The sequence below is a fragment of the Sapajus apella genome, unplaced genomic scaffold (assembly GCF_009761245.1).
Source record: "Sapajus apella isolate SASKATOON/1434 unplaced genomic scaffold, GSC_monkey_1.0 scaffold36, whole genome shotgun sequence".
NCBI lineage: Eukaryota > Metazoa > Chordata > Mammalia > Primates > Cebidae > Sapajus > Sapajus apella.
In genome coordinates, this window is record NW_022436976.1 from 28,753,339 (window position 1) to 28,767,412 (window position 14,074).

The 14,074-nt window shown below is 39.2% G+C and overlaps 1 protein-coding gene across 10 annotated transcripts in view; it reads left to right on the forward strand.

The window, feature by feature from the left end:
• Positions 1-14,074, forward strand: part of DAB1 (DAB adaptor protein 1) — a 1,264,232-nt gene that overhangs the window by 1,108,588 nt on the left and 141,570 nt on the right. For all 10 annotated transcript variants that reach the window (XM_032297127.1, XM_032297126.1, XM_032297131.1 and 7 more), the window contains one exon: positions 6,569-6,708. In XM_032297127.1, the coding sequence (XP_032153018.1) occupies positions 6,569-6,708 (140 nt within the window). The remainder of the gene's footprint in view (positions 1-6,568; positions 6,709-14,074) is intronic.

A 14,074-nucleotide genomic window follows, 5' to 3' on the forward strand; every position in this document is an offset into this window, starting at 1 on the left:
TTTAAGAAACTGGAGTTGAAGTCTCTGAAAGTATCTCTGAAGTATACTATTATTAATAGTTTTTTTCTTCACAACTGGCAAAATATTTAAAAGATTATTATCTATTTAAAAACCCCAAACTGGAACTTCGGAAATTTTTATTCTGAGGACCTCAGTCTGAGCAATATCATCTTACAAGGGACTCTCTACATAAGCAAGTTGCTGTTCTCTAGTTGGTCCCTCCAACTGGTGCAGAATCTCACTTGAAGGGATTTAGGAATCTCTTGTTGCTGTTGTGGTTTTTACAGGGGATTCTTCATTACATTAAAATTAGAAAATTATAGCAAAACTCCATTGAATTTCCACTAGAATGTAAGTTCCCTGAGTATAGTGATATTTATATGTTTTGTTCACTGCAGTATCTGGAGGACTTTAGAATACAAATATAGTAGACACTCAATAGATATCAAATAAAGGAATGAATCACTTAATTACAGCCTTATACTTCCCCACGTGTTGCTATAATGCTCTTTTTAATCTAATGCTCACAACAAACCTGGGTCATTAATAGCTCCTATGGCTCAAAGAACAATGTTCAAAGGCCTTAGCTTGGCTTCCAAGATCCTTCATGATTTGGCTGCCCTTCGAGTGCATTGCTCTAGCCATGCCCTCTAGTATTGTGGTTTGCAAGCATAATAATTGGCCCTGGCTCACCCCACACCCATCTAACCAAAATCTGTGAGGTGGTGGGTTTTTTTGTTTTTTTGGTTTTTTTGAGACAGTATTTCCTTATGTTGCCCAACCTGGCTTCAAACTGCTGGACTCAAGCAACCCTCCCTCCTTGGCTTCCCAAAGTGCTGGGATTGCGGGTGCACTATACCACTCTGGGCTCTGGGGTGGTATTTTTTTTTTTTTTTCCGAGACGGAGTTTTGCTCTTGTTACCCAGGCTGGAGTGCAATGGCGCGATCTCGGCTCACCGCAACCTCCGCCTCCTGGGTTCAGGCAATTCCCCTGCCTCAGCCTCCTGAGTAGCTGAGATTACAGGCATGGACCACCATGCCCAGCTGATTTTTTGTATTTTTAGTAGAGACGGGGTTTCACCATGTTGACCAGGATGGTCTTGATCTCGTGACCTCGTGATCCACCCGCCTCGGCCTCCCAAAGTGCTGGGATTACAGGCGTGAGCCACCGCACCGGGCCATATTTTTTTTTAATTCCCAGGTTATTCCAAAAGGTAATTAGGATTGCTAAACAGTCTAAGCCAACTACTCATTGTTGTCCAAATATCCCCATACTTTTTGTTTATCTCGAAAGCTTTTCACCCTCTTCCCTACCTCTTGAACCCTGGCTTTTATACAAGGCCTTACTCAAATGCCATCTTTCCTCTGTAGCTCTTCCTAATCATCTCTCTACCAAATACAAACGGTTTCTCCACCCCTTAGGAAAACACATTGCTTAACAAAATATGACCATAGCTGTGAGTTTCATATAGTGCTAAGGGGTAGAGAATTTGTATATGACACCTTTTGAAATGTGGCATCCTCTGGGCAGGAGAGAGGGTACTTTTTGCTCACCCATGTACCACTGGAAGCTAGCACAGTTCCTAGCATGAAGAACACTGAGGCAGGACAGTATACAAATGCTGATCATCTAATTAGGGTAACCACATAGTCTGTTAACCAGACTGGAATATTTTTGAGAGTAGTGAGGGATGCTAGTAATAGCAGTGTCAGTATAAAAGTTTCTGTGACAGTCATAGACAAGCTGAAAGTATGATCACCCAAATAACAATGACCAATGTTGACTAAGCTCTTACTGTTTGCCAGTCTCTCGCTGTCTTGCATGCTATTTGTCATTTCTTTAACCTTCACAGTGTCCCTACTGGAAGCACCCATTAGTATCTATACTTAACTGATATGGACACTGTGACAGACATGTAAAGAAACTTACCCACGATTATACAACTAAGGGGGTAGCTGGGAGAGCTGGGACTTGAACTCAGGTCTTCTGAATCCAGAGCTCATGTTCTAGACCATTACCTCCCAGTGGGAGAACTCAAGTCTTAGAGTAGGACAGGATGAGATTCTATTCCAAGCTCAACTTGAAGTAACTTTAGTTACCTCTCTGGCTCCAGTTTTCTTCATCTATAAAATAATAACAGTGCTGGTTTTCAGTAACCTTGGAAGATTAAATGATATAAGACGTGAGAAGGGCATGTGTATTTGTGAACTACGTGTCTCAGGAGTAAGACATCTGCCAATTTATCTGTAAGACATCTACTCAAGTAGCTGTGACAAACCAAAGAGGCTAAATTCTGTAATAGAACACAGAATAGGTCACAGAAAGCCCCATAGTCTTATGGCTAAGACCATGAAATTTTACACAAGACCTGGATTCAAACTGAGGTTCTGGGATTTGAATAGATATGTCTCCAAAGAAGATATGCAAATGAACAATAAGCACAGGAAAAGATGCTCAACATCATTACTCTTTAGGGAAATGCAAATCAAAGCTGCAGTGAAATATCACTTAACACCTACTAGGATAGCTCAAGTAAAAGAGACAGACAATAACAAAAGTTGAGAAGAACATCTGGTAAAGAAACTGGAACCTTATATTTGGCTAGGAGGGGTGTAAAATGGTGCAGACACTTTAGAAAAACAATTTGACAGTTCTCCAAAAAGCTTGAGTTACCATATGACCCAACAATTCATTTGTTAGGAAAAATTCTAACAGAATTGAACATATTCAGTGACACAAAAACTTGTACACAAGTGTTCACAGCAGTGTCATTCGTAATAGCCAAAGAATAGAAATAACCCAAAGGTCTATCAACTAATGTGGTATAACCACCAAATAGAATCATATTCAGCAAAAAATGCATGACTGATACATGCTATATCATGGATGAACCTTGAGAACAAGCTGCTAAGAAGCCAAAGCAAAAAAATTGTACATTATAAGGTAACAATTCTATAAAATGTCTAGAATAGGCAAATCTATAAAGATGGGAAGAGATTAACGGTTGGTTAGCATCAGAGGGAATGGGAAGATGGGGAGTGACAGCTAATGTGTACAGAGCTTCTTTCTGGGATGACAAAAATGTTCTAAAATTAGACAACAGTGATGGTTATACAATTGTGTGACTATTCCAAAACCACTGGGTTGTATACTTTAAAATGGTGAATTGTACAGTTTGTGAATTATATCTCAATATAGCTGTTATTTAAAAATTCAAGCTATCCTGTGTACTTTGGTCGTTTATGTTGTCTTCTGTATGATAGAACTCATTAAGGAGCCTAACTCAAGAACAAGTATGAAGATTAAATGAGAAATTGCAGGTGAAGCTCTTGGCACAGTAACTGTACTAAATAATAATAACCATATGGATGATTTTCCTTAAATACATGGTCTTTCTCTTGTCCATCTTGAAACCGAGGATCAGTGGTGTTTTCAGCAACATAGGCTGAGACTCATGGTGACCTAACATGCATAAAGAGTGATCCTGTTCCTAACACCTTTATATTGTATGTGCCTCAGATAGAATTAAAGCCTTATGGCTCTGATATCTGTTATTTATTTCTTAACTAATATAACTGAGACCTTGCTCAAGATGTGCTCATGAAAAATTACCCTTTTAATGGTGAAGCATTTAATGAGAAACTGGATTATCTACTGCATAAGTGCCCTTCATACAAATTAGCTTGGCCCTAGGTCCTAATCTAAATTGGACTCCCTACTTTCCTCTAAATGACCTAATATTTTCTTATTAATCTCTGCCCTTGTTCACCTGCTATGGCTCTGCCTTTTCTTATGAATCTTATTTCTCGGCAGAGTTCTGTGCCCTGACAAATGTTTCTTAAGGCTGTCTTTGTATCTGACTTCTAGACATTTTCTTAGAGATGACTGATGACTGGAATCCGTTCCATTTTCAAGCTGTCTCTCCATCCTCCAGTGGAGTTTTAATGCTGCCAGTATATTGAGTACCATCAGATGTGGGCCAGGTGAGTTTTGGTACAAGATAAAGATGGGGCTTTATAAGAAAGTTGCGTAGAAGAGAAGCAATTAATCATGGTGGTTAGGCAAATAGGCTTGAAAACAGAACACAAACCACAAGCATGGATTTTAACATTAGACAAATCTAGGTTCAGGTCCTACTCAGTAAGTTTAGACAAGTTACACGACCTCTAATACTTTCAATTTAGAGCCCCATCTAGAAAACCTGAATACCTACCTCTGCAATTATTTTCTGGGCTAAACAAGTTGATGCATGTAACATGTTTTGTGATGAATGCTACCTGGTATTGTTATTATAATTAAAGTTTGGGGAAACCTCAGTGGTGAAAGAGATGTTATTATGGACTGAAATGGTATCATGTGCTGAAGAGGAGAGATGTTTATGATATAAGGTGTATTATGTCAAACATTCCCTTTCTTCTTAGCTTCTGTCTCTGACATCTGCCCTCACAGAACACTGAAGCTTAATTATTATACTGATTATAGTTTCTGACTAATTATCCATGTGTTATATTTACTTTTTGGAATATTACTCAAAGGCTTTAATATACAGGGAGTCAGCAGGGGTGTCATGGAAAAGAAAAACAAAACAAAACTGGCAGTCAGGACCACAGGTCCAGGCCTGGCTGGGCAGACATTCCACCTCTCTGCCTGGGCATATAATAGTGGTAATATTCATGCCTATAATCCCAGCACATTGGGAGGCCAAGGTGGTGGATTGTTTGAGTCTGGGAGTCTGAGACTGGGCAACATGGCAAAACCCACTCTTTACCAAAAAAAAAAAAAAAAAAAAAAAAAAAAAAATTCAAAAAGTAGCCAGATATGACAGTGCATGCCTGTTGTCCCAGCCACTTGCAAGGCTGAGGCGGGATACTCGCTTGAGGCTGAGAGGTCGTGGCTGCAGTGAGCTGTGATGGCGCCACTGTACTCCTGGGTGAAGAAGTGATACACTGTCTCAAAAAAAAAAAATAGTGGTGACAGCTACCATCTGCAGAAAACGTACCATGTAAATACTTGCTTCACATGTACTATCTCATTGAAGCTACTGTCCATACTAATGCTGTAAGGTAGATACTTTATTGTCATTCAACATATTAAAAAACTGAGGCTCAGACAGTTTAGTTGACTTATGAGAGGGAGTCATGATTTGAAATGAGGATGTCTGATTCTAAAGTTTGAACCTTCTTACACACCAAGCATAATGCAAATACATTCATATTTGCAGCCATCAAAAACTGAAGTTACTGAGGGTACAGATGTTGTCTCATTCATCTGTTGCAGTGAATAATAGCACTGGTACGGAGGAGATGCTCGGTAAGGGATGAATAAATAAATGAATTAAATGAAAGTTGTGTTTTGTCAGTAGAAAAGTACTATATGATGGTTAGTGACTGCTGTTGCTTTTTTTCTATTTTAAGCATGTCTTCTGATAATTCTCAACCCCACAGTATAGAAAGGCCTTAGTTTGCACGTCTATAGATAGAGGAGAATGGGCCAAATTATCTCTAATGTTTGTCCTCAGCTTTGTGTTTCTGGCAGAGGAGGTAAGCATGATGGAGGAGGAATCAAGAGTTGAAGTTGATATTCTAGGAGATGAATATCCGACAGCTAGGATGCTCCAGGTTTTAAGAATCACCTGTACAATGTCTAGACCTCTGACTAGTCAAAACATGATAAACTTAACGATGGGTTTGAATTCCTATGTATTCATCTTATTTGTGACTACGTTTACTTGGACAGGCTACCTAAACTCTGTGACCTTCGACTTCATCATCTGGAGAATGGAAATGGTTTGCTTGTTGTGAAGAGTGGGGATAACGTTTATAGAACATCTGTCATGAAGCACTTGCTTGGTTCAGGTTAACTTTATTGTCCTCACTTTATGTAGATATGCTTGAACTCCTGGATGATGTGTCTTAGCAAAACATTATCTTAATAATTATTGAGAGATCCTGTTGGAAGGAGTGGACACATAATAGCAAGGAGCGTGGAAGCCTATTTCCCTGCACACATGAGTTACCAGAAGAGATGTCATAAAACCATTTTTTGATAATTGTCCTCAGGTCATTACTCTGGAGTTTCACTTGTAAAACAGCTCCTGGAATTGGGTGGGAAGAGGGTCTTGGACCCTGGCCAAGCTATTATTGAATGTTGGCAATGCCAGAGATTCGGTGTTAATGTTATTCTAACAACAATTTCAGACACGAACTCTTAGTGGGTGATTATCATCATGTGTGGAATATCTCTTGTTTATCAAACCCTGAATTAGATGCTTCACACATATTATCTGATTTATTTATCATAATGCCCTGTTGGGGTGGTTATTTTTAACTTCTTTTTCCCTACCTGAGAAAACTGAGCCTCAGAAAGGAGAAGTAATTTGTCTCAGGACTTAAATGGATGGAGCCAGAATTTGCATCTGGGAATACTACTGTTCTTTTCTCCTGGATCCAGTGATTTGACTTTCCGAAAATATAGATGAAACCAGACGGCGGATCTTGGAATTGTGGATACTCAAAACCACTGGGTTTGGCACAACTACATATTTGAATCTGCTTTTTCTCTTTTTAGGTCAGGATCGCAGTGAAGCCACTTTGATAAAGAGGTTTAAAGGTGAAGGGGTCCGGTACAAAGCCAAATTGATCGGGATTGATGAAGTTTCCGCAGCTCGGGGAGACAAGTTATGTCAAGATTCCATGATGAAACTCAAGGTGCTATGCAAACATTGCCTTTTAAATATCTTGTGTTTAATGTGAATGGGGAAAAGAAATCATTACCATCATGATCATAAATAACTTGATTCATTTATTGGTAATTACTTGGCTCACTGTTGAATTGGTAAATTACTCGGCTCACTGTATTTGGTCATTGGGAAGAGATTTCAGTCAGCAAATGTTTATTGAGCACCCACCATGTGGAGATATTTTGGTAGGCCTAGTTTTACAATTTTTGAGTGTATCACATTTTATTTTCATTTTTCAACTCCTGCAAAAATAAAAATACAAAATTATCAAATTGTTCCATCCCTCACATTTTATGAATTTTGCCACCTTGTTATTTTTGAATAGATTTTATATATTTTGCCATATGGTAAGAGATGGTAAGATAAAAGTTGATTCCATTCATTCTTATAATTTCTACTATTGTACCACAAACACTTTTAAATAATAGTTTTAAAGTAATATATAACCATATTTTGAGATTTGCAGATATCATGAAGAGGTTTCTGATTTTAAATACTATAAAGGAGCTTTTACTCTGAGGAATCTAAGAAATAAGTTAGAATTTTTTAAAATATACAAAATAAATTATTTTATCAAATAACCTTAAAAGTATACTGAAATAACACTTTTCTTAGATTCTGATGTCCATATATTCTGTTTCTTTTTTAAAAAGGTTATAAAATATTGAAAAAAATAAATGATTTAGCAAGAAGTCTAAATTATAATAATATCTATTTCAAACATATATAACTATTTTTCTGATTACACACTTCACTTGTGTACCTTATGAAATATTTTGAAAATACAGAAAAATGTAAGAAAAAATTGAAATAATCCATAATCCCACAATCAATGTCAACATTTTTCTGTATAATTTGAAAGCTCTTTTTGTGCTTTTACATACATAATATATGAATTATAAGTATATAATAAAATTGGAATTATAGTTTATATAATTTCCTGTCCTGGGACATTTTTCCTTTGTCTAATAATATATATTAGCTTTTTCCTTTGTCTAATAATATATATGAGCTTATATATTATACGTATATATGCACATCTATATATCATATGATATATATAATCATATGATATATATATATGTCTTCAGATGGCCCATGAAAATATTACTTGGTCAATGAAATATTTTCAAATGTAAGAGAAAAGGAAGAACTAAAAATCTTGTTAAGTGTGCAAAAGTATTAAAATGTGATAAAATCTGCATCACCTTTACTTTCATAAATGCTTAGTAGTCACAGTTATTATTTTTGTTTATGCTATATAAAGTTTAATAGGTTAGCACATATAACAGATGCTGTGTTTCCCTATGGTACAGCTCTAAGAATCATGAGTTTTAAAACTCTTAATTTTCTACCCTGGATATCCATTTATATATTTTCTTTTTATTTGTTAAGTTGTTATATACATAAACTTTATTTCAATAGTTACGTATCTACTATAAAGTATACTAGAAAAAGACATAAAAGACATCAAAATCATGATTCCACAATCACCTTGGAAGAATTTAATGCATTTTTTTGAATAATTAAGCAATGTTATGCAGTTTTAGTGTAGTCCAGTGACGAGTTTTCTTCTGCCAAGTTCATATCTGAGTGATAAATAGATAAGAATTAGACAGGAAGAATCCTGAACTCCAGCTTTCTGGCTGATAAATGCTGGCCTGGAGGATGTGACTTAGATACACAGCCACAGTGAGCATCCTTGAGTGAGATGAGCTATTCTATTTGGTTTGTGGGGGTGTTGGGCAACTGCAGATCCCCCTATTCCTCCAACCCCTACCCTTGCCCAGAGTAGGACCCATGACTCATGCATAAGATCAGATGAGAATACAGTCTGTCTATCAGTAGGCAGATTGCACAGAGAGCCCCAGAAGAGATCGATCTTTGTATGCTCAGCTGCTGCTTCAAAGTCTCCAATCAGATAGAGCCACACCTGCCATCCCAAGGAGACCCTAAGCAAAGATGGGGATAAGGGCCAAGATCTTGATTATTTCTGAAGTCCCTCTTCAATGAATATGAAGTCTGGCAAATGGAGATAAGCTCTAACAAATCTTAATTAAAAGACATGAATAAAATGCAAAGATCTGGTTCTCACCCAGAGCCACAAGTGAGGAGGAGAAAGGAGCTTATGCTCCCAGCATCTGGGAGATGGCCATTCACCAGGTTCGGTCACAGAGCACCTCATTGGCCAGCTGCCTTCATGGAAACACTGAGGCCTAAGTGGATCTGAGTCAGGAGTTGGCCTCTGCTTCCTAAACATACTCACTCAGGATTAACCTTGGTCCAAGCTAGCTGGACTAGGCCTAGCAATGGCTACCAATCACGTTATGTGTGTGTGTGTGCGTGCACGTGCATGTGTGTTACCTGCAGTGAAGTGCTCCATCTGTCACCTCTCATAACCATGAGGTCCCTAAAGCCCTGAGATATTGTCCTACCATAACATACTCCTGTCAGAGACGCTGAACTTGAGGGGTCCTTGGTTCCCAGACAGTTGTGTTTCATTATTTGCAGGTTGCTATGAAGAATGTTGACATTACAGCTCCCAGTGGTTTTTCTTTAGGAAACACAGAAACATAAATGATCAATTCTCCATTTGGCCATCTGCCCAGGAAAGTAAGAGACAGAGAAATACAAAATGCCTCTTACCCTTGTAAAAAGGCCCACTTGCTCACGTTAGGCCGTATGAGGAATAAAATTCTGTTTCCTTTGCTAAACTCTCTAAAGCTAGTGCATGTTCTTGCATTAGAGAGTTTTCTCTCTGATTGTAGGGGATTGAGAGCGGATTCATATCATGAGTATGAGTGACCCATTGCCTGTCTACCAGCAAAGCATCATCATCATCATCATCATCATCATCTTGTTGACATCATAATATGTTAATTTACAGTCCACAAAGCATTTCCACATATATTGTATCGTTTGATCTTATGAGATACATATTAGCTTCCCTGTTTTGTGAAGAAGAACATGAGGTTCAGCGATGTTAAGGTATTTGTCTCATAGCCTTCATTCAATCTATGATCAAATGAATTCTAACCCAGATACCAAGAGGGCCAATGTTGGACAAGACACAGTTCTGCCCTTAATTGTATTCTGTTTTGTATTTACATTTAATTTATTGTGGCTCCCAAACTAGATCTTAAGCTCCTGTCAATAAGCTACTACCCAGTAGTCACATCCCACATCACTGACTTCTAAAGTGGTCAGCTTTCAGAGACATTGGCAAAATGGTGGTGATTGAAGTTAAGGAAAAGGATGAGGTCTCCAAAGACAGCACCTGGAGAGCTAAGTGCAGAACCCTAAGTATGTCAGTCAGAGTCCTGCAAGAACCAAAATCTACCCTGGAAAGGTCAGTTGAGGATACTTTAATGAAGGAATTACTTGCAAAGGGTGGGCAAATTTAAGGTAGCAAATGAGGGGTGTTGAGGAACTCAGAATGTAGCAGCAGTGGGAAGCTATTACCACTCCTAGGAAGATATATATTTACTGGAACACAGGGAAAGCAGAACTGATAAGAAAGTCTCCCTTTCTCACCACACAAAATACAGCTACTACCAGAAATGTAAATGAAGGATGAGAAGGGAGTGGGGAGCAATGCCCTGAACTCTGTCTTCCCACCCAGTGATCTCCTGTCTGTGCCTTCCATTGATGGAACACAACTGGAGCCATGGAGAAGGAAGCTCAGGAGACCAGAGAATGTAGCTCTAGTCTGCAGTGCTCAGTCTCCGGGCAAAAACAGGACAGAGAAAGATATTAGTATTCCCTTTTTTAACTGGGAAAAAATGAAACTTAGAATGAGTTTTTTTCCCCTTGGTTCATATAGCTGGTAACTAGCTAGAAGGAGAATGGAAAATGGAGACTAGGTTTATTACATGGGGCTTTCTGGAATAGCATTCTGAGGTTTTCAGAATTCGTGCCTGAAGCGTGTTGCATTACACACATGCTTTATATGTTCCATGGAGAGCGGTCATAACATTGGGTGCAGGTACCCTGCTGTGTGAATGTTCTCGAATCCCTTTCATGCACGTCATACATCTGATTCTCACAGCAACCCCTGGGCTGGACAGGGCAGCCTGTGAATCTTGGTTGGCATGCCTACCCTTTTCCCTATATGTAACTTCCTCTATTGAGATACTGCCTGCCTGTGACTCCCTTGGGGATGCCTGTGTTGATCATTTCACACAGTGCCTAGCACATGGTATTGCTTAATAATATCAATATTAGTTCTTGAAAGAATGAGAACTGTTATTTCCGGGACCCTCCTAGGTGCATAGTTTTCTTAAGTGTTCTAACACACTTATGAGGTCAGAAACATGATTCTCATTTTGGAGTTCTTCACTACTAACTTTGCAAGCTGTTGGCTCTACCTAGCTATTTTCATAAACTTTTGGACCTATTTGTAGCATGCATTATTGTATGTTCATTTTTTAAAAATCTGTTTCCCAAAAGGGGGCCCTTAGAGAACCAAGGATTGTAGTAGAAGGATTCCTACCTTGAGAATCAGAAGGATCACTGTTTGACTTTCAGTTCTATGACTTATTAGCTCTTTTAGGTTTGAGGAGGTCATTTGATCCCCTGGCTTTATGTTTCCTCATCTGTAAAATGACGGAGGTAATTCTTACTTCCCAGGATTGTGATATTGACTAAATTATATGACGAGTAAGAGAACCTGTAGCATAGGCACCCAAGAAAATGTTTGACTCTCTGGTTTCCAGGTTTCGAGTGGTGATTTACTAGGTCAGGTGGCTAATGTGAGGCACGGAGTCCACAACAGGACCTGCATCCACATCTTCTGACTCCCTAATAAGAGCTGTCTCCTGGGCCTCTGTTAGTTCTGCACAGTGGCCATGAATAATCCTGTGGGGAGATGAGCCCCTAAGGACACTGTCTTGTGGCAGGCCCACTCTAGACTGTGTGCAGATTTTCTGAGCTTGACCCATAGTCCTGTCTCACAAGAAAAACATGCTTGATAAAATGGGCCTTTTCTTTCCCCAAAGATAGCACCTTATGGATTGTCCTTCTTTTTATCATTTGTCATGTAAAGTCACCATCAGCAGCCCCAAGCAGAAATGCTCCTGGAACACGTATGTTGGCATTTACTGTCCTTCTTTACATACAGCTGTATTCTACCAGGGAATTATTTGATAGCTATTGATACCAACAAGCAAGGGGGCCTTGGTATCTAATCAGCACTGCTATGTTCCAGGAATTATTGCTATTTGATATTCCAGGAAATCTGTGAGCTAGGAACTGTTAGGACTGTTTTGGAGATGGAGATATTGATGCTTAGATGCAGCCCTCTCCCTGACCCATCCTGTATTCTTCTCACCTAAAGAAAGAAGGAATAAAACCAGAAGGAGACAGTCTTCTCCCTTTTGACAGTTCTTCCAGTACTTTCCTTTAGGAGGGCACGTCTTAGTCCATTTGCGCTACTGTAACAAAATGCCTGAGACTGGGTAATTCATAAAAAACAAGCTTATTTTCTCACAGTTCTGGATGCTGGGAAGTCCAAGATCAAGGGGCCAGTAGGTTGGGTGTCTAGAGAAGGCCCTGGTCTCTCTGCTTCCAATATGGTGCCTGTTACTGCATCCTCCAAAGGGGATGCATGCTGTATCCTCACAACAGAGGGGCAGAAAGGGTAATGAACCCACTTTCTGAAGGCCTTTTATCCGAACCCGAATTTCCTCTACAAGTGTTTTACCCTTATCATTTAATCGTCCCCCAGTACTGTTATACAGTACTGACAATTAAGATTCAACACATGCATTTGAGGGGACACATTCAGCCCACAGCAAGGAGCTCGTTATTTTCCTGGATATCTGAGATTGAAGGCTGGGGTGCGAAGGGATAGTAGCATGTATTATTTCACCCCAAATCCATCCAAGAACACAGATTTCAAAGTCAAGCAAGGGAAAGTCACTTTCCTTCTCTTTGAGTTCCTGCTTTACACTGGGCTCCATTCTCAGCCCTGGGCACAAACCAAATAAAACAAAGTTTTATGCACAATTGAGCTTTTGTTCTATTTGGCAAAGGCAGACAACCAACAAATGAATTTGTGAAATGTCAGATGGTGGTAACTTCCAGGAGGAAAGTGAAGCAGGGAAAACAAAGGAGATGCAATTTGGCATAAAGGGTATGCTCTGTTGGTTAAAAGGGTCAGAAAGGTTGGCATTAAGCAAAAATTAGGAGTTACCCCTGGGATTCCAAAGACATACTTTGGCCATTTCTGCATGTTCCTTAAAAGCATCCCACAGTGAATTCACGGGAAAACAAGGAGCACATTGAGCAATCTAGAAGCCACTGCATGTGGTGTGGGGTTGAAGAGACAGAGAACCCTGCTTTGTTTCTGAGTTGTGACTTCCTCTAACCTTTTAGAGATTATTCACTGGAGGAGGGGTCTTCTGTCAATATGGAGCAGCTCTGAAGGACTGAAAGAGGAAGATTGGGCGGGGGTTGTAGGGAGAGAGACTTAGGCTCCCTAGAAAGAAGACACACGTAAAGGATAACCACAGGTCCCAGCTCCACATGCTAGGAAAGCTGAGTTGTAGTTTCAGCTCTTTCACCAATTCCCTGTGCCGTCTCAGGACTCTCTACGACCTTTCAGTTCATCACTTTTCTCATCTGTCAGTTGAGAAACTTGGATCTATTCGCTTTAAGGTTTTCTGTGGCTCTATATATTCTGCATGTCTGTGAGTCTGTAAGATGTGCTTGAGAATGAATGGGTGACATATGAAAGAGAGAATTTCATACTAGTAGGTGTCTAAACAGGAACTGGAACATAAACTGTAATGGGCATTCATGCATTTTCTAGAAGAAAGTTTTATTATGTTTCTTCAGTATACCAGGCATTGTGCTAAGTACTTTATATAAATGTTCATTTAATTATCTCAACCATCCAACAAAATACATTTACGCTTGAGGAAGTGAAACTAAGAGGTTAAATAATTTATTGAAGATTACACAGAACCAGGAGTATAAGTTAGGTATTCTGATTCCACAGAATATTTCCATTATGCAAAGTAAGGATAATCAAACATTCTCAAAAGAATGTGCCTTCCTTATACCTCTGGTCATACCTGCTGCTCTCTAACACCAACCATTCCCTAACACTGATGCTGAGAATAGCACATAGTACTGTTTATCTCCTGAAAATATGAAATCAATATTATTTTAGGTTTTTCTTCTTCTAAAAGCCCAGAACTATACTGCTGAAGAGTTACGCTTAATCTTGCCATCTTTAGAGGCTGCCAGTAATGAGAGGGTAGAAGCTTCAAGGCCCCTAATGCATGGTTGGTAATAGCCCTTGAGAGCGTAGATCCCGTAGATCCCTTGAA